This window comes from Lepisosteus platostomus, chromosome 1 (assembly GCF_059453375.1).
Source record: "Lepisosteus platostomus isolate fLepPlt1 chromosome 1, fLepPlt1.hap1, whole genome shotgun sequence".
Lineage (NCBI taxonomy): Eukaryota > Metazoa > Chordata > Actinopteri > Semionotiformes > Lepisosteidae > Lepisosteus > Lepisosteus platostomus.
Window position 1 is genome coordinate 66,169,583 of NC_142611.1, and position 20,331 is coordinate 66,189,913.

The following is a 20,331-nucleotide window of genomic DNA, read 5'->3' on the forward strand; positions in this document are numbered from 1 at the left end:
AGAGGCCCACACTGACGACCCGCTTCAAAGTCACAGGAAACAGAGCCCCCCTGTCGTTCCGTTTCTCGGTTTGGTCTTTTCCTCCACAGCGTTTGTATTACAGAACCGCAGACCTCCAGCCCCCCCCGGAGCTCAGCGGCAGGCTGTGGAGGGCGCTTGGCTGCCTGCCTGAGCGTCCCTGGTGGCGGGAGGGTTGTCACTTAGACATGCAGCGCCTAGTGCTGTCTGCGCCAGGATTACTAATACAGCACAGATCTCATTGATCTGGTCCTCCTGGGGACGCATGCGGCTCGTGAGCAGGGGTGTAACAGGAGGGGGCATGCGCCTCCCTCAGCCTGTAGGGAGCAGTAGCGAGCCAGTTGCTCTCGTAGACCAGTGCACAGTGGTATGGTCACAGCAGGAAGACTCCTAGGGGGCAGGTCTGGCCTCATTTTGGCCCCAAGACTAGTGACCGGGGATGGGCAACTCCAGGCCTTCAAAAGGACTTGGGGTCCTGCAAGTGTTCCCAGCACTTTTGAATAAGCAGTTGATTAAGACCAAAAATAGCAACTGTTTATTGAATTCAACTAAGCAAATGAAGATGAGAGATGGAATTGAGACAAGAGGGCCCTAGTTACCTGTCCCTGCTATGCGTGCATGCCCAGACTTCCCTTTCTCTATAAGGCCGTACCAACTGTAGATGGGGTGGTAAATATTTCAAGCCTTGCTGGTCTTCAAGGAGAAACAACTGCTGGAAAAACACACCTCCTCCATGCCAACAAACCACGTCCCCACTCATAAAATTTGCAGTAAGCAAATTAGCTGCAGAATAACGGAGTGTCAGAAACAAAATAAATACCATCCTCTTCCTTTACATTTAAGATGTTAGCTCCCCTGTACACTCGCGTTTGTGCATCAACACACTCAGTACAGACGAAAACAAGGCAGCTTTATGCCACGGCAGGACTGAAAACACCGTCAGTAACGGATTAGGAAATTCCTCGACAGTTAATGCGCAATACAGTTCACCGTTTACAGCTATCTCATCTCCGGCTGCAGCGCGCTTTGAGAGAAGGATTTTGAGTTTTTGCGCTCAGTTCGTTCTTCACAAGTACCTCGACTTCATAAAGGTGTTAAATGGTGAAAAGTTAAAATGTCGAATTTCACACCGCGTCAGTACGACGGCCACCCACCGCGTGGACCGTGTTCACAAATTTGTCGGAAGGCCAGATGTATGTATTTTTTAACAAATGTTCTCAATCACATTATTGCTTTATCACAGCGCAGTGGTTTGGTCAGGAGGGGACTGGCGCTGCAGTATTCAGATGGATTTACCCTGGAGGGCTCTTCCTCAACTAAAAGCTCCGTCTGCGGGAATCCGAGCGCGCGCGACCCGCTTTCCGCTGCTGCGATTGTGCAATTAGACGAAGCTTTTACGTGGTCATCAATTTAAATCATTCTTAAATCGTAAAAACGACTGATCCCACCTATAAATCGGTCAAGGAATTGCTTTCTCTAAGTAAAAAAAAACGCAGAGTCGGGAAAGAAACCATAACACAATCACACTCATTCAGAAGGATTCATATTCTAAAAACTCAGGCAGAAGATGTTACTTTTGAGAAACGTCCTTTCTCGCGTTTTTTTTAATGCAATCGCAGTTTTTCCTGTCCAAAAACTTGTTTTAAAAACCCCTCTCGTCTGCACGACGTGTTTAACACATCGGTATGCCTGCCTCTTGGCTCCACGGCGGGCGGCAGACAGCACCTGACCCTAACCTCCACAAGTGCCAGTGCCCTCTTTGTCCCGCCTCCATGCCCCCCCAGAGCATCCCTCTCATTTGTCAGCCGACATGTGATTGGCGTGACCTTTTGCTGCAGCGGCTAAACCCGTTGCCGTGGGCGACATGCACCTGAGCCCAGAAATTCACGCGGACCCCGGCTCGAGCCAAGCCCCCTCGCTTACGAAATAAAAAAAAAAAGACACGGAGAGAGACCACTCGCGTGCGGGTCGAACCGACCCACCGCCCTCGCCGCATCATCAGTGCCCATGTAAAAGTTTTAAAGGGGTGCTTAACAAATATATGCTTGGGCTCCTCTGTCGTACCCCGAGAACTTTCAACATTTTCCCTCCTTTTTTTCCGCAGTAGCGCCTACGGTTGCTGAAGGGGTTACAAGCGCCCAACGGACTGGGCTCTCTGTAGTTCTGCTGCTGATTTAATTTCACACCAGATCCCCTCATCTGTAACAATACGCGCACTGCTGCTGTAACTCGGTACAACTGTGAGTGAAAAAAGAGCGCAACACGGCACTAATGATGCACAACAAGTACCAGATCGCGCCATGCTCCACGAAATAGCACAAGATCACCTACTGCAATAAAAACAACAGAGCGAGCCGTGTGTCTGGAGATTAAATCAATGTCGTGAAGTCAAATCCTGATGTCAGCCCTGAGGTTAAAGGCGACTAGAATTTGTGATCTTTCAGATTCCGCGACTAATAAATTATCGGTTATGTCAACATCACGATTAAAGTTACAATCTTAAACAACACGGACTCGCTGAGAAGTGATAAGGGTTTATTTTTTTATCTCTTTTCAGCAGGGGCTTTAGCGACGATGGAAATATCCACCGTATCCCATTAATTGTTTAAAATGAAAATTTTATTGCGCCCGCACTTCCAGTAGAATAATTAGGTTAGTCTTCACTTGTCATGAATACAGCTAGCGCGGCAAAAAAAAAACCTGACACTTCGCACGCACGGTGAACTTCACATTAACATTTAAAAAAAAATCTCAACTTTCACTGAAAAACTCTTCAACTTAAACTTGTCAAACAAAATTACAAAGCAAAAAGATCTCCAATTTAACTGTTATTTTTTTCTTGAAAAATCTATCACTTACCTCGATTTTCTACAGGCTTTCAATTATAATTAATTTTTCCTATGACACTCCAATCCGAGAACCGCTTATCTCCAAGAGCTCGTAGAGCAGATGGCTTGAGCTGAGGCACTGCCGATGTTAGGTTACTGGATACACATTGCGTCACCGCTTAGGATCACGTGACATGGGCCACCCTTGGCCCTTACTAACTTCACCTCCGTAACGTGACGAGGGTGCGTTGGGTTTCCCGTCGAGGAAGCTGACGCTTGGACGTTCGACTCGTGCGAGAGGTTGATGGGAACTGAAGTTCATTCATAAGCCGCGCCTCGCTTGTTTCAATGCTACACCCCAGCATGAAAAACTACACCGTCGGTAGTTGAGCCTTCATTGCATCAGCGTTACTAGTAAGTCGCCGGTTACATGCCTGGCGTGGTGCTGAAAAGCTAGTGAATTAGATTGTGTCTTGTAGCTCGTTCATTTATGTTGAGTTTCGATTGAAGTTTTTGGAAGGTTTTAACGAAATCATGAAGTTATACGTGAGTGAAGGCAATCCGCATTGTTTGAAAGTGCTGGCGGCGGTGAAGGTAACTGGAGTTATCTGTGAAATACAGCACGTCAATCACGAAGGTAAGATCATAGACTAAGCTACTTTTAGTACAGAAACGTTATAAACCAGCGGAGGTCACTCGGTCCATTTCAGATGGTTTGAGCATTAGTTGCTGATTGATCCGTTGATCTCAACAAGCTGTTTCCTGAAATATGTGATTGTATCTGCATCGACTATATGTCTGGTAGCTTGTTACAGGCTCCCGCAACCCTTAGTGTACAGTAGCCCCCCTCGTTTTCCGTTTCAAAGCCACTTTCTCTTCTTTTCCACGAGCGTCCATTGAATCGTGTTTCAGTTGCAATGACTTATATCATCAACCATTGCCGTCTTTGTCCATACCTTCGGTGCACAAGTTAGACGTTTATAAATGTCAGAAACTTCCTCAAGTCGAATTGCTTCCTATTTTATGTAAAGAAGAGCCTCCTGTTCTGAAATTGAAATGCACTTCCACAGGGCTTCCATGTGTGCCCCCTGGTTCGTGTTTCACTGCTCATTCTGAACAAATCCGTGGGGTTGATTTTGAGGGTGTTTAATATGTGTGTCTCGTCCCTTTGTAATCTTCTTTGTTCAGACTCAAAAGTTTGAGTTCCTCCAGCCTGTCAGATTGCATCTCTCAGAGCTGCAATATCTCTTCCGTAACACGGTGATCGCAATTGTACACAGTATCCTAAATGAGGCCTTACTAGCACTTGGTTCTGAAAGGTCTCAGGGCCCTGTTTGTAAGAGTAGGGCTGTTAACCCCAGGGTCATGGCTGAATGACACGACTCGTGCACTGAGCTCCGAAAAGCTCCCCCTAATTTCAGCCAGTAGTCCTTTCTCCCTCCCAAGCCTTCCCCTGGTCTGCTGGTGCCGAGTGGCTGCAATGAATTCAGATCATTTCATTTAGTTTAAACCGAAAGGATTTTTTTTTTTGATTATTCAAAAGCAGTATGATAGGGGGTGTATTCATTATGTACAGTATATAAAGTGCATGTTGGAAGTCTGTTTTTCTGTCCTCGTATTTTTTTGGTCGTATCTTTCGTGAGCTGTCTGCCGGACAGGACACTATGAGCGTGCAGTCATGCTGTGTACAGAGAAAGCAAACCTGTTCCGCTGCACCCAGTCGAGGTGGAATGTATTACTGTGAGTAATTATAAATTCCTGAGCGCTGATTGCTTAGTGGAGCAGTTTGTTCATAAGCCGGGGATCCCCGGGACCCCAAATTGCTTCACATTCAGGAGGGGACCCACTTCACCCCCCTCCGGGGTGCAGCCCCACCTGGTTGACACACAGCAGGTCAGGGGGACGAGAGAGAAACTGCCGCTCCAGGCGAAATAACCTGATTGTACAACAAGACCCCGGGCTCAACACACCTTCTCTTACGGACAGTGCCTTGGGATTTTTGATGACCAGCTAGTCAAGAAGGAGGATTCCAGCTTCAACTCGTTAAGGAATTAGGGAGGTCCAGCAGGCACACCACTGACCCCCTCTGTCTGGAATAAAACACCCCTCCTCTGATACCCTCATCAACATCAGATTATATTCCCTAATTATATACATTGTGTGTGTGTGTGTGTGTAAACCATGTTATTATCCTTAAATTGATAAGAAACCAAGGGAGGTGGGAGATTAAGGAAGCAATTGATTCTCAATTAAGCTCCAGTGAAAACGGTGTTTTAACTCTTAGGGTAAAAGAGTCTGGGAGCCCTGTCCCGTGAGCAGGGGGTTGGGTGGGCACCTATTCTTAATGCCCGTCTACCTGTGAGGACGTGGGCACTTTTTCACACCGCTCGTGTTTCCTAGCGGGCAGAGCCAGTTAAAGCCTCGTCCTGGCCACCCTTGCTGTTTCACCTTTGGGTGTGCAAAGACAAAGGCTCGCGCCGTTCCTTCTCCCCTTCCCTGCTTGTGCGGTACATGCGTGGGGGGGGGGCCCGTACGCAGGTGTCCGCGTCGTGGGTCCCAGGGGTGTGAGTTCGGACTGCACACCTGGTCAGTTCCAGGCGGCCAGCAGCGGGTGTCTCCGGGAGACAGTAACGCGTGTGTGTGTGTTGTGTGTTGTGTTTGCCCTCCCTGCAGAGCGAGTGGTGCCCTACCTGAGCCGCCCCGTACTGCCAGCTCTGCAGCTCGACTCTGGGAACTACCTTTTCTCAGCCAACGCCATCTGCCAGTGAGTTCATACCTGCCTGTGCCCTCGCCAGCCACAGCAATGCCAACCTCTTGATCAGTCAATATGGGATTCCCGGTGCACCTCTCCTCCTTCTGCCCCTGGAGAGAGAGGATATACAGAAATGTATTCATACTGGTGCTTTAATAAGTATTTATACAGAGATGTCAAACATGTAAGGTGTAGCACAGCCCGGTGTCATTACTCCTGACCTGGCTTGAGTGCATTTTAAACAAAGGTATGTGTGTATGTGACATGTCAGGAGTAACTGGTGTAGGCGACACCAGGAATAGCCAACGTGCCTTAACTGGAAGTATGTACTATGTGTATTTACCAATACATTGGTAATGGTCACTCATAAACACCCATCTGTGGTAATAACGCAGGATGACCATGGCTGTACCTGCACTATAAAACTCTCTGCGACGCTGCTGGAGTTCAGGACACTGGGGGAGGGGGGTTGCACCTTGTGTGTGTCTTCTCCCAGTGTTCTCCAGAAATGGCTGTTTTCTCCATAAATTAGGGGGGAACTGCAAAGCTATCTTTATGTTTCAGGGTTTAGAAAGAACCAGCATTGATGAGTGCACTTCAAACCGCAATAAAAGTGGAATGTACACAGTTACTAGGCAGCCCTATTACATTGTAAACAAGCAGGCTTGTGAATACATCTCCTTTAATCCAAGAGAAATATTGCTCTGAGACGCTTCACCTACAAATACTACTGACTTGCCAACTCTGCAACCAGATGATGGTGGAACATTTCTGCAGTGAAACATCTGCTGCACAACCTGTACTCATTCATGCTCCAAAAATAAACGCGCATCTCACAGAGGTATGATTGTTGCATTGGCGGGTCGTTCACGTAGCAGGCGGCTCTTTGGAAGGATTATTTCCTCTCCTTGCAATGCCTTTGTCGCCGCAGGTACCTTTTTACGCTCACCGGACAGGAGGCCAGCGATGCGACCAACCAGTGGCTGGAGTGGGAGGGAACACAGCTCCAGGTGAGAGGTGGCGGCCTATGCGATTCGCTGCTGTGGCTGTCATGTGACCTGAAGAGTGTTATTAGAATCCAGAGTGGGAGGGACCTGGAATTTCATGAGAGTATTGAGGAATGCATTTTTTAAAAGTTTTGTCTGATACACACATTTGAGTCTGGAAACGATGCAAGTACCCAGGGACACAAGTGGAAATTAAGCTCAATACACCAGACAGAAAAACAGGACCCGATTTTTTACACAGAGGATTTGTGGGATTGTGGAACCAGATCCCAAGTCACATTGTTGGATTCGACTCTGTGGGATCCTTTAAGAAACAGCCTTGTGGGATTCTTGGATTCAATCCTAATGAGATAGGTAGAGTTGAATGGTCTACTGTTATTTGCAGCCTTTCTTGTGCTCCAGTGTTCTTGCTATGAATTAGTTTGCAATTGTGTATGTAAGTTGTGACTGGATGCAGTTTAAAAATGGAGGTACTGGTTGCACTGAAGACCTGTAGTGGAAAGGATTGGAGGAGCTGTGTGTTCAGTAGCCCTAAGGGGAGGTGTTGACTATTTTTCTTGTGCTGTGTTCCTGCAGCCTGCAGTGACACTGGCTCTCCACACGGTGGTGCTGCAGGGAATGAGAGACAAGGCCACAGGTTACCTCCAGAAGCACCTGAGCCACATGGATCAGAGCCTGACCAAATCAGCAACGTCATACCTCACCTCAGTAAGACACATTAGAGAAAACCGTAATGGAGACCTGTATCTGGCGATTACTATGGAGTAGGAGTTTGGAACAGCCTTTGCAAGGAGGAAAGAGAGTTTAAGCCTGGAATGAATAACATTACAAAAACCTTTAATGAAAGTTATTTAATGCATGTTAGAAATTAGTAAATAACATTGTAATAGGAGGAGGTTGCCAGTATTTATGCTTGTGAAAATATTTTTTTTCTTGCAGAAAACTGTGACTGTTGCAGATGTTGTCCTGTGGGGGACGCTGTACCCCTTCCTCTCGGATCCCACTTTAGTGCCAGGTAAGAGTGCGCGGTATGTCTGGTCTGCCTTTCTGGTTTGCGTTGTGCTTTTTCCTGCCCGCCCACTGTGCCGTGTGCACCCCTGTCTGTCTGTTCCAGGGGGGCTGCAGGCGGTGACGGGCTGGTTCCAGAGAGTCGGGGGACTGCAGGCCTGCCAGGCTGCCGCCCAGGCCGTCCTGAAGGGGCAGGGTGGGCTCGCCGCTCTGAAGCCCTACCTGCAGAGGCAGCCGTCCCCCCGCCATCCCGCGGAGAAATCCACCACCAATGAGCCAGAGGTTAGGAAACCGTGAGACCCCTGAGTCTACATGCCACTTGACCAATCATCTTCTACCAATTGGTCACGTGACTGAGGATGGCCAGTTACTCCCCGTTGCCCTCTGGGAAATGTAGTGAAGACAAGATCTGCCCTCTTGTCTCCACTTGCTGTCATCTTACTGTATGTAATCGGGTCAAGGAGAGCTGGTAGAGTATTCGGAGCAGGTGAGGGCAGTGAAACGGTGGTCAGTCAGCCCACTGTGTTGTCACCCTTCAGGGCGAAGGCTCAGAGCACTCGATGACAGAGGAGGAGATCCAGGCAGCCGCCGATATCTGGTGCAAGGGACTGTCCATCTATCCCAAACCCCGAGAGATCCAGCATCCCATGTGAGTGTATCCCCACCGCCGTCTGTGCGTTTGTGTAAGATTCACTTTATAAGACACCTCCCCGTCCATCACAAGTGTGTCTCTGTCCAATTCGATCAGCAAGACTCCCCCCCTTCTCCTGCAGTTCGGAGCCCAAGTCCTGTTTTCAATGTGGATATTGAAAGAGCCCCCCGCCCCCGTATGAGAGCTGTTGTCAAGCCTTGTGTCGTGCGCAAATCAAAAACTAAGTTTTGGGGCTCCCGTGTAGCCAGGAAAGATGCTCGCTTGGAATACGGGCCCGATACCTGTGTGCCATCAATATAAGTACGTATATTGATCCATCAGTCTGTACCCGACAGCATGAGAATATTTATCAATCCATCAATAAATACCTGTCATTGTGAGAATAATATCAGTCCATCGCTGTATACCCTTCAGCATAAGAACATGTCCATCCATCTCTACAGAGCCGTCAGTATAAGCAGTATGGGTCCTTGTGCCTCTGTCGTCTCGCAGAAGCAGGTGTAGGATTCATTGGAGAGCTCAGTCTTGAAACTGGCTGGGGGTACAATAAACTGAGGCTGAAATGGAAGGTTCCTCATTTTTCACGAGAGCTTGAAATCTGTGTAGAGAGGCTTCCTTGTCAGTTTGCCAGGTCTGTTTCCTGGGAGCTCCTCGCTCGGTCGGGCCGGAGCGCCGTGCCCCTGGCTTCCACGCCGTCCTCGGTGGGGGCGATGGCTTGTTCCCCGGCCGCCCTCCGATACTGACTGGCGTTTGCTTCCGGTTGCGTGTCCTCCCCCAGCCTGCCCCGAAAGGACGACCGGAACGTGCTGATCACCAGCGCCCTGCCCTACGTCAACAACGTGCCGCACCTGGGCAACATCATCGGCTGCGTGCTGAGCGCCGACGTCTTCGCCAGGTCTCTCTCCTCCGACGGCAGCGCCGGGCCCGGGCTCGCTCGGAGCGCCCGGAAACACACGTCAAGCCCGCCTTGGCTTCGGTGTCACCCCTCCCGCTGAGATTCCTCTTCCTGGCCCTGGCTCTCATCCCAGCTGGCGTGTTTCTTGTTGTGCGTCCAGCTGAGAGCTCAGCTGCTACATTGAGCCTTTAATTGGTTTACAAATCTGGTCAAGTTTAACTGTTAGAAGTTAACAGTTTTAACCTAATGATAATAAACATTATTTTACATAGTGCCTTTAAATATTGCATCTCACAGCCCCTTGCAGTGGGTGTAAAAAAAACGGTAAAACAACAGAAAATGGTTATAAGGGGAAGTAAACAAGCAGGTATAGGAGACCCGAGCAGACAGACACAGGCGTTAGAAGATGGAGCAGACTCAGAGACTAATGAAGTTAGAGTCTTTAAGCAGGACTGCAGGAGATGGGTGTCTGATATTGGGTTGAAATCAGCTGAAGTCCTCCAGGCAGGGGGGGGGTTAGTCCTCCGGGCAGGGGGGGGTTAGTCCTCCGGGCAGTGGGGGGGGTTAGTCCTCCGGGCAGTGGGGGGGTTAGTCCTCTGGGCAGTGGGGGGGTTAGTCCTCCGGGCAGTGGGGGGGGTTAGTCCTCTGGGCAGTGGGGGGGTTAGTCCTCCGGGCAGTGGGGGGGTTAGTCCTCCGGGCAGTGGGGGGGTTAGTCCTCCGGGCAGTGGGAGGGTTAGTCCTCCGGGCAGTGGGGGGGGTTAGTCCTCCGGGCAGTGGGGAGGTTAGTCCTCCGGGCAGTGGGGAGGTTAGTCCTCCGGGCAGTGGGGGGGTTAGTCCTCCGGGCAGTGGGGGGGGTTAGTCCTCCGGGCAGTGGGGGGGTTAGTCCTCCGGGCAGTGGGGGGGTTAGTCCTCCGGGCAGTGGGGGGGGTTAGTCCTCTGGGCAGTGGGGGGTTAGTCCTCCGGGCAGGGGAGGGTTAGTCCTCCGGGCAGTGGGGGGGGTTAGTCCTCCGGGCAGTGGGGGGGGTTAGTCCTCCGGGCAGTGGAGGGGGTTAGTCCTCCGGGCAGTGGGGGGGTTAGTCCTCCGGGCAGGGGGGGGTTAGTCCTCCGGGCAGTGGGGGGGGTTAGCCGAGCGCAGGCGCTGGGACACAGCGGGCGGAGAGACCCGGCGTCTGCCCCTAACCCCGCGCTCTCCGGGCAGGTTCGGGCGGCTGCGCGGCTGGAACACGCTGTACGTCTGCGGCACGGACGAGTACGGCACGGCCACGGAGAACAAGGCGGCCGAGGAGGGGCTGACGCCGCAGGAGATCTGCGACAAGTACCACGCCGTGCACGCGCAGATCTACCGCTGGTTCGACATCAGCTTCGACCACTTCGGCCGCACCACCACCCCGCAGCAGACCGAGTGAGCAGAGGGCGGTCTGGGGTAGTCTGGGGGGCAGCAGCGGGACAGCAAGGAGGGTAGTTGAGGGGGCAGTAAGGAAGGGTAGTTGAGGGGGCAGCGGGGCAGCGAAGAGGGTAGTTGAGGGGGCAGCAGGGCAGCGAGGAGGGTAGTTGGGGGGGCAGAGGGGCAGTGAGGAGTGTAGTTGGGGGTCAGAGGGGCAGTGAGGAGTGTAGTTGGGGGTCAGAGGGGCAGTGAGGAGGGTAGGTGGGGGGGCAGCGAGGAGGGTAGGTGGGGAGGCAGAGGGGCAGTGAGGAGGGTAGTTGGGGGGGCAGTGGGGTAGTGAGGAGGGTAGGTGTGGGGGTAGAGGGGCAGTGAGGAGGGTAGGTGTGGGGGTAGAGGGGCAGTGAGGAGGGTAGGTGGGGGGGCAGTGGGGTAGTTGGGGGGGCAGAGGGGTAGTGAGGAGGGTAGTTGGGGGGGCAGAGGGGCAGTGAGGAGGGTAGTTGGGGGGGCAGTGGGGTAGTTGGGGGGGCAGTGGGGTAGTGAGGGGGGCAGTGGGGTAGTTGCGGGGGCAGGGAGGAGGGACCCGCGAGAGTGACCGGCCCTCCGCCCCTGTCCCAGGATCGCCCAGGACATCTTCAGGCGGCTGCTGGATCGGGACTTCCTGCTGCAGGACACGGTGGAGCAGCTGCGCTGCGAGGGCTGCGCCCGCTTCCTGGCCGACCGCTTCGTGGAGGGCGTCTGCCCCTTCTGCTGCTACGAGGAGGCGCGGGGGGACCAGTGCGACAAGTGCGGCAAGCTGATCAACGCCGTGGAGCTGAAGGCAAGGGCACGCGGGCTGTAGCGCTCGCTGATTCATTAGTTCACTGGCCCCCCAGGGAGAACCGTGGGGTTTAGATAGACTAGCTGGGTGGAAGCCGGTGGGTTTGGCTTAAGTAGCAGATGGTGGGGTTGGCTTAAGTAGCAAATTTTGTTTGGCTCGGTGGCCTCAGGTTCGAAATGCCCCTTCCTCCACATGCCCAGCAGCGTGGCCGGGCTGGGTGGGAGGGTGAGCAAAGCCTGACGTGTGTGATCTGTCTGCCTTCTCCTTTTCTTCAACCGTAACCCTCCGTCTGTCTCCCTCTCCCAGAATCCTCAGTGCAAGATGTGCAAGCAGACCCCTGTTGTCAAGTCGTCAAGACACCTCTTCCTGAACTTGCCGAAGGTACAGACGAGTGTGTGTGTGTGTGTGTGTGTGTGTGTGTGTGTGTGTGTGTGTGTGTGTGTGTGTGTGTGGGCGGGGGTGGCACAGGGTGTAGAGCTTTAAAAAGGAGTCCATCCATCCATTTTCTAAGCACTTTATCCAACTGAGGTGAGCTGAAGCCTATCCCAGCAAGCAGTGGGTGCGACACAAGCTACACCCTGGACAGGACACCAGTCCATCACAGGGAAGACACAAATGCAGACACTCACACCAGGGCTAAATTTCCCAGAAGCAAATGAACGTACCTGTATATCTTTGGACTGTGGGAAGAAACCCATGGGAACACAGGGAGAACATGCAAACTCCACACAGATAGCACCCCAGGTCTGTAATTGAACCCAGGACCCCAGCACTGTCAGGTAGCACTGTTAACCACTGCACCAATGTGCCGCCTTAAGACAGCTCTTAATGAGTTTTTGTAAGATTTCCTTCAGCCCAGTGCTTGTCAGTAGCTCTGCGTGCCGGGCTCAAACTCAGTGGCTGTTCAAGTGTAGACAGTAATTGGAAATGAAAAGGCAAAGAAACTCCAGGTTGCGGGAGTTCCTTCTCTCTTTTTTCTTTCTGCTGCCTCATATTCCCGCGTGACGCATCTGTGCCCCTGCTTCTCTCCCTCCTCTCCTGGGGCCCTCCGCCCCGCCCAGCTGGAGTCCCGCCTGGAGTCTTGGCTGGACCAGTCAATCAGCACGGGCGACTGGACGCCCAACGCCCGCTTCATCACACGCTCCTGGATCCGGGACGGCCTCAAGCCGCGCTGCATCACCCGTGATCTCAAATGGGGCACCCCTGTCCCGCACCCCGATTTTTCCGACAAGGTCAGGACTGTGAACTGTTTGTTTGTCCTCTCTCTCCCTCTCTCCTCCCCTGCTGTAATAAAAGCACTGCTGGGTAAATCTCATTTTCCGTTGGCAGTGAGAGGTTGTTAATTTCCTGCCGCTGTCTGCACCCCTCCTTACCCAGGTGTTCTACGTGTGGTTTGACGCTCCGATTGGCTACCTGTCCATCACGGCCAATTACACCGACCAATGGGAGCAGTGGTGGAAGAACCCAGACCAGGTGACTACCCGCACGGCGTGCCACTTCCTGCCTGGCCCACAGCTGTGCCAAGCTGTGGCTGGTCTCGGGCCCTCTCAGTGCCTTGCAGTTGTGTTCAGACCCCTCCTCTTCAAGCCTTGCTGACCCAGGCGTGAGCAAAGCGATGCAGCTGATCAGCACCTTCATTCTTGCGGCTGACCCCGAAGTGCAGTAGACGCCAAGCGCAGACTTTTCCATCTCCTGGAGTTAGCAGTGTGCAAGAGACGCCGAGCACGGTGATCGGGAAACGGGAATGAAGACATTCAGATCAAAATCCTCTGCACCTGGTTGAGAAGTGCTGAGGTTGTGGGAACAAATGTCAAGTTTCTGCCCCTAAAATCGCAAACTCCAGGGGCTCTTTTTGCCAAGTCTTTGAGCCGCTGGGGTCGGAACAATACCTGTGCCTGTGCTCAGCTGACCCGTGTCTCCATCTGCTCTCCCAGGTACAGCTCTACAACTTCATGGCCAAGGACAACGTCCCCTTCCACAGCGTGGTGTTCCCCTGCTCCCTGCTGGGCGCCGAGGACAACTACACCCTGGTCAACCACCTGGTGGCCACAGGTTCGAAACCCCCGGCAGCATGGGGGGGGGGACACTAGACAGGGCTGCAGGACGTATACAGACGCATGTAATCTCTGTACAGCTGTGCAGGAGAACAGTGGTCACGGCAAGGCCTGTTCTAGTCGCAGGCGTCCGGCGCGTCCGTACAGCTACTCTTTCAGTTCTGGAGAAAAGCTGCAAATGTCAGTGTTTTGGTTTGTGCTGCACAGCCTTGGTAGCAAAGCATCACTTAAGTACTGATGTGCTTCACACAACCAAATCAAAGCATTAGAGAACCCCAAAATCAGGTGCAAGATGGGAAAAGGTGTGAAACAGATCGCGTCAGGGCTAAATACATCTCAGATGAGTTGCAGTCGAGATGCCAGCCCCTTTTCTGCTCCCCTGCAGAGTACCTGAACTACGAAGACACCAAGTTCTCCAAGAGTCGAGGCGTCGGGGTGTTTGGGGACATGGCCAAGGAAACGGGCATCCCCACCGACATCTGGAGGTTCTATCTGTTGATCATGCGGCCGGAGAGTCAGGACAGCACCTTCTCCTGGGCCGACATGGCGCTGAAGAACAACTCGGAGCTGCTCAACAACCTGGGCAACTTCATCAACAGGTAAGGCGCCGCGTCCTGGCCCGCGGAGCGCCTGGCGGGCTCAGGCAGGTGAGGGAACAGCTGGGGTCAGCGCTGCTCTCTTCCCCCAGGGCTGCCATGTTCGTATCAAAGTTCTTTGAGAGCTGCGTTCCTGCCATGGAGCTACAGGAGGAGGACAAGAGGCTGCTGGCCGTGACGTCCTGGGAGTTGAAGCAGTATATCCAGCTTCTGGAGAGAGTCAGGTACTGCTGACCACTGATACACACTGGAGCACACACCACTGCTGACCACTGACACACAACAACACACACCACTGCTGACCACTGACACACACAACAACACACACCACTGCTGACCACTGACACACATAACAACACACGCCACTGCTGACCACTGACACACACAACAACACACGCCACTGCTGACCACTGACACACACAGCAACACACACCACTGCTGACCACTGACACACACAGCAACACACGCCACTGCTGACCACTGACACACAACAACAACACACGCCACTGCTGACCACTGACACACACGACAACACACACCACTGCTGACCACTGACACACACAACAACACACCACTGCTGACCACTGACACACACAACAACACACACCACTGCTGACCACTGACACACACAACAACACACGCCACTGCTGACCACTGACACACACAACAACACACGCCACTGCTGACCACTGACACACACTGGAGCACACACCACTGCTGACCACTGACACACACTGGAGCACGCGCTACTCCTGACCACTGACACAGCAACACACACCAGCGTTAATAATGAGTTGTGTACTGATTTCCTGTGCAGCTGTGTTGTGAATGTGTTTATCAATGGCACGCTGAACATGCTCGTATCTTCTGTCTCTATAGGATCCGCGAGGCTCTGAGGTGCATCTTGAACATCTCTCGCCATGGCAACCAGTACATCCAGGTCAATGAACCCTGGAAGAAGATCAAAGGAGACGAGGCAGAGAGGCGAGTCCCCATGCGCTGTCTCTCTCTATACCCTCGTCATCGGCCTGATTCGTACCCTGTCTCTTTCTCTGCCCCGTTGTCTCTGACTTGTACTCTATCGATTCAATTCGACGAGCTTTATTGGCATGACTCAGGAATTTGCCAAAGCGTGTACAATTAACAGCACTTACAGAGATTTACAATACTGTACTCACACATCATTATACATTTACATACAAACACATGGAGAATTTTTGGCTCACTGATCCTTGGGCTATGACAGGAGATCAGTTCAACTGAGTTCCCTCTGCCCTCTCCCAGTAGGATTAGGAGCCGTTCTGTTCGTACCCTGTCTCTCCGTCTCTGTCCCTGTTGTCTGTGTGACTCGTACCCTGTCTCTCTCTCTCTGTCTCTGCCCCTGTTGTCTGTGTGACTCGTACCCTGTCTCTCTCTCTCTGTCTCTGCCCCTGTTGTCTGTGTGACTCGTACCCTGTCTCTCTCTCCCTCTGTCTCTGCCCCTGTTGTCTGTGTGACTCGTACCCTGTCTCTCTGTCTCTGCCCCTGTTGTCTGTGTGACTCGTACCCTGTCTCTCTCTCTCTGTCTCTGCCCCTGTTGTCTGTGTGACTCGTACCCTGTCTCTCTCTCCCTCTGTCTCTGCCCCTGTTGTCTGTGTGACTCGTACCCTGTCTCTCTCTCCCTCTGTCTCTGCCCCTGTTGTCTGTGTGACTCGTACCCTGTCTCTCTCTCCCTCTGTCTCTGCCCCTGTTGTCTGTGTGACTCGTACCCTGTCTCTCTCTCCCTCTGTCTCTGCCCCTGTTGTCTGTGTGACTCGTACCCTGTCTCTCTCTCCCTCTGTCTCTGCCCCTGTTGTCTGTGTGACTCGTACCCTGTCTCTCTGTCTCTGCCCCTGTTGTCTGTGTGACTCGTACCCTGTCTCTCTCCTGACTGGCGATGCCTGGTCATGGATGTTTGCGCTACACCCTCACGGCACCTGTGATTGGTTTCAGGCTTTGGGGAGCCTGTCTGTGTGGAGTTCACATGTACTTCCTGGGCTTGTTCAGCTTTCCTCCCACCTCCCAGAGACATGCAGCTTGTCTTTGACTGGCCCTTCCCCTCTTCCGGGGGTTTTCTTACTCGGTTGGGGCGGCTCCCAGTACCGGCACAGAGCCCTCTGAGCTCAGCGGAGCCGTGGAGCTGTGCTGTCCTCTCGTCTGCGGCTCGATCTGACCTCCTGTGCTCCACCCTGCAGGCAGCGAGCGGGCACGGTGACGGGCGTGGCGGTGAACCTGGCGTGCCTGCTGTCCGTCATGCTGCAGCCCTACATGCCCACCGTCAGCGCCACCATCCAGGCGCAGCTCTGCGCCCCCGCGGCCTGCAACGTGCTGCCGGGGGACTTCGTCTGTGCCCTGCCCGCCGGGCACCGCATCGGCACGGTGAGGGGGGTCGGGGGACGTGGGAACAGAGGGCGAGAGGAGCTTGACGTCTCTTCGGCACTCGTCCTCTCCATCCTCTTCTTTTCCTCTCCGTGTGCTCGTTCATTCACTCCTTCACTCCTTCACTCCTTCACTCCTTCACTCCTTCACTCCTTCACTCATTCTGTACAGATGCTCCTAAACCCTCCCTCTCTGTCTCCCTGTCGCCACAGGTCAGTCCGCTGTTCCAGAAGCTGGAAGCAGATCAGATTGAGTCCCTTCGGAAGAGATTTGGGGGACAGCAGGTGAGTCTGGGGGGCAGTGAGGGGGACTCCTTTGTTTCTGCGCTCCACTCTACCTCTGGCCCTTGTGAGCAAGAATGTACACTATTTTGATGTTGCTGCTGCACAGGTTAAACTGTAAAATATGCAATATATTTCAAAAAGAAGCAGAATTCCTCAGCTTTTCTTCTAACTTAATTTCCTTTCTCCTCCGTCCTCCCCCTCTCGCTCTCTCATCCCTCTTTCCTCCTCCTCCTCTCCCTGCCTCTAGCCTGAGGAGTTAGAAGGCAGCCAGCAGGTACTGGGAAGTCGTGTTGTGTGCTCTGACTGCTGCCTGTGTGAAATCAAAATCCAGGAATGCCGAAATATGGAAACCACGTCTATAACACCTTGCTGCTGCGCAAAACTTATCCTTCAGTTTGTGTCTGTCATCAAATAACAGCTGATCAAAATTCCCCAGATATCTTTAGACACTACACAGTGAGCCCTTGGGTCATACGCATACTTGAGTGCCTGAAGGAGGCGGGTTCACTTTCTGTGCAGGACACGTAGATGATATCCACAGCCTCCGAAAAAGCATGTAAAAATCTGTGATTCCAATATTTAATTTTAGAGTAGGATATGTGCAAGAATAGCAACAACCAGACAGTCTAATTGCTAGCGCCATGCAGATCACAATAGAGCCAAAAGACAGCCAGCAGGCAGGCAGGCTGCACTGGAGCTGCCGGGCTACAGCGGTTCTGATTGGTCGGTTCACGTTGCTTGGCGCCCGGGATTGGCTGGTGTGTGATGTCATCGTGCAGAAGCTAGAGCTGATAGGTGGCCATGTTATAGTGCTTTCTGACTACTCAACTACCCAGCAGTGTAGTGCTGTGGTGTCTAGGACAGTTCTTTGCATTCCTTTAGATTTTGTCACAATATTGTTTTTAATGTAAAACAAATTCCTTAAATGTTTGATGCATTCAGTCAACTTCTCCCTTGTAAAACTGCATGCAGTTGGCAGATCTGCTCCATTCCTTCCATTCATCTTCCACAGTGCATGGGTTGTTCTCCCTTTTTACATGTTTTGTACAAGTCCTTATCAAAATATTAAAATCACTTTAAGGACATTGAGGGCCCATGGTGAAGCACACTCCCTGTTTGATGGCTATAGTCTAACTTGATTGTGCGCGTGAAGTGTTTGCTTGATTAACAGTGCCTGCTGTGAACATCCCCTTTCACAAAACAGGGTTATTTTGTTTCTTGAGTGTTGTGTGAAAATAATTGGAGTTAATTACGCGAGTTCAGGAAGGATGACAACAGCCAAGTTCAATCAGCCTTAATGTGTAATCAACCCTGACGTCATTTCCACCCTTCCTCTCCCTCTCCCCTCCACCTCTGCCGCTGCCCCTTGGTCACCCCTCGCTCTGCATGGGGGTCCCAGTCTCCTCGTCCTGGGGCCAGGAGGTCAGCCCTCAGCCCTCAGCCAAGCGGGTTAGGACAAATCATAGAAACTTAAACTCTCAATAAACCTTTTAACATGCCTGATTCTTGGCTGTGGTCACTTCTAGTGAACTGGACTTTGTGGCTGGTTCTTGCTTTTTTTGTTGGAACATGCTCTGTGTCTTGATTGTTTTGTTTCCTTTCTCCTGCTCAGCCCAAAACAGATCCCAAACCACCTGCCGGCCCTAAACCAGCCGCTCCCGCCCCCGCCGCTGAGGCTGCTGGGAATGTGCCCGACCCCGAGAGAGCCAAGCGCCTTGCGGAGGAAGTAGCCCAGCAGGTGAGGCAAGAAGTGGGAGCAGTGGGACAGCCCGGACACCAGGGTGACCTTTCCTGACCCTGGAGGGGGATGGCTGTTGCCTCAGGCTTTAGCTGCAGCTCAGATTTACCTGTTGTTCTGCACGAAGGGAATGTCAATGGAAATCAACTTTCCTCAAAACTGGTAGTCGTTTAAGTTTTTTGGAGTATTCAAAACTGACTTGAGTAAGTAAGCTTCAGGAACTGGTTAAAGTCAGTGGAACTTAAACCAGTTCCTCTAATTACTGGCTTAACAGGACCAGTTCAGCCCCTTTCTTAAGCCACTGGTGATTTAGAGACCTGTAGGACCTGCATCAGGATTGTGCACTGCTGTGCATAGACTTGTGCTGCAGGATGTGAGGGACGCTGAGTCACTGGATGAGATGATTTTGAAATTTGAAACTGAACACCTTTTTTTGAGTAAGTCTGTTGAGGGCTTGACCTCAGTAGGACGGGTCAGAGGTTAGGGTCTGCTCTACATACAAGAGATACCGATCTTCCCATTTTAAATCCAGCCCTGCTTTCCACTAATTTATTAACTTAACTAGAGCTGTTTTTCACAACGTTTTGCTGCTGCCTGAAGATTGTATGGCAAACAGCAGTATCTGTTTTCTTCTTCGGAGTCAGGTCGTCGTCTGAGGTTTTTAAGGCCAGTTTCTTTTGCAGGGTGATCGCGTTCGAACCCTAAAGGGCCAGAAAGCAGAGAAGTCAGTGATCGGAGCCGAAGTGGCCAAGCTCCTGGAGCTGAAGAAGCTGCTGGCCCTGGCAGAGGGCAAGAGCCCCGAGCCCCCCACACAGAAAGGGAAGAAGAAATAATGCAAAGGAGGGGCTGTGGCGCAAGAAGAGGGCATTGATTGGGTCGTGGGTGATGGGGGCGGGGACAGGAGGAAGGGGGTGTGGCTCATACAGGAAGAGAGAGTGTATCTGTGCCTTTGAAGGATGCTGTTGAGGCATTCCACTCCTTGTCAGCAGTTTCGGTATCAGGATGTATAAGGGTTTGGGTTAGGCATGGTAGGATCAAAGATGGAGGGCAAAGGAGGGGTGGATAGCAGAAAAATGAGGGAAAGGGACTAGGAAGAAGAGGATGATGAGGAGCAGTGACAAGGCTCTTGTGGGAAGCTACTGCAATCGAACAGAAAATGCACAGCTCTTTACAATACAGACAACTCTATCATGTCACTCAGTGCACCAGGATATCTTTTCTGTTCCTCCAATGACACATAAATAGGGAATTCAGGTTACACTTCATTTTATTGTCTGCTGTGTCAAAGCGATAAGGGATTAGCCAAGATCCATAAATGCAGAATAGGTTTCTTCAGAATATTCTTCAGAATAGGTTCAAACTAAGACTTTTTTTCATCATTTGGATAGTCTTAAACTGAGTGCTTATTCTTAAGGGGGGAGGGATAGTGCCTTTAAAATAGAAAATAAGGACAAAGTTGGATCTTTTTGTAAGTTTTTTTTCCCCCATGTTCAAAAATCAACATAGCCTTTCCAACTCAGTGAAGCATTTGTGCACAAGAGTGTGATGAAAGTGTGACATGCCCTTCAGCTGGGAGCAAATCAATATTTTATACTGTAACACAACTCCTTGAATTCTGGGCTCTATTGGTTATAATCAAGGCCATCTGTTATTCTCAGGACCACTTTTACTTTGCCGTTTCAATATAAACCATCTTGGAGTTGGATTCTTGTGTTTTTATTGTACCATCTTGTGAGCTCAGTGCTTATCGCTGGCCATCAGGCCTCAAGGCAGAGGAAATGTGACAAGAGATCACATGAGATGTTAACCAAGATCTCATGTTAACACAGGAGAGCCTGTTTGAAGCTGTTGGTATAAAATGGTGTCCTGGTTAATTTTGGCCTTAAATCATGCATCTTCCC

General features: G+C 51.7%; 2 protein-coding genes across 9 annotated transcripts in view; one reads left to right on the plus strand and one right to left on the minus strand.

The window, feature by feature from the left end:
• arhgap9 (Rho GTPase activating protein 9) overlaps window positions 1-3,014 on the minus strand; it is a 59,255-nt gene extending 56,241 nt beyond the window's left edge. For 6 of the 7 annotated variants that reach the window (XM_088633653.1, XM_088633652.1, XM_088633650.1 and 3 more), the window contains exon 1: window positions 2,878-3,014. The gene's annotated coding sequence lies outside the window, so the exon portion shown is untranslated. The remainder of the gene's footprint in view (window positions 1-2,877) is intronic. The other variant, XM_088633644.1, reaches the window with a different exon arrangement.
• A 202-nt stretch (window positions 3,015-3,216) lies between these two features.
• Window positions 3,217-20,135, plus strand: mars1 (methionyl-tRNA synthetase 1). Of its 2 annotated transcripts, XM_088633639.1 has the most exons (22): window positions 3,217-3,483; window positions 5,520-5,610; window positions 6,530-6,608; window positions 7,182-7,313; window positions 7,545-7,620; window positions 7,720-7,895; window positions 8,153-8,262; window positions 9,044-9,160; window positions 10,359-10,562; window positions 11,160-11,361; window positions 11,668-11,742; window positions 12,423-12,593; window positions 12,739-12,834; window positions 13,296-13,413; window positions 13,801-14,014; window positions 14,104-14,235; window positions 14,891-14,999; window positions 16,229-16,408; window positions 16,621-16,692; window positions 16,940-16,966; window positions 18,305-18,430; window positions 19,114-20,135. In XM_088633639.1, the coding sequence occupies exons 1-22, from the start codon at window positions 3,381-3,383 to the stop codon at window positions 19,261-19,263; spliced, it is 2,760 nt and encodes a 919-aa protein (XP_088489765.1). In that variant the 5' UTR covers window positions 3,217-3,380; the 3' UTR covers window positions 19,264-20,135. The 2 variants fall into 2 exon arrangements, with proteins under 2 accessions (XP_088489765.1, XP_088489766.1); XM_088633640.1 differs by lacking the exon at window positions 16,940-16,966 and having other exon boundaries at window positions 3,218-3,483.
• The last annotated feature ends 196 nt before the right edge of the window (window positions 20,136-20,331 follow it).

Coding starts and splice junctions, on each gene's coding strand:
- mars1 (XM_088633639.1), top strand. CDS start 3,381: ATGAAGTTATACGTGAGTGAAGGCAATCCGCATTGTTTGAAAGTGCTG. Junction 7,896..8,152: donor CCACCACCAATGAGCCAGAG/GTTAGGAAACCG, acceptor GTCACCCTTCAG/GGCGAAGGCTCAGAGCACTC. Junction 16,409..16,620: donor CCGGGCACCGCATCGGCACG/GTGAGGGGGGTC, acceptor CTGTCGCCACAG/GTCAGTCCGCTGTTCCAGAA.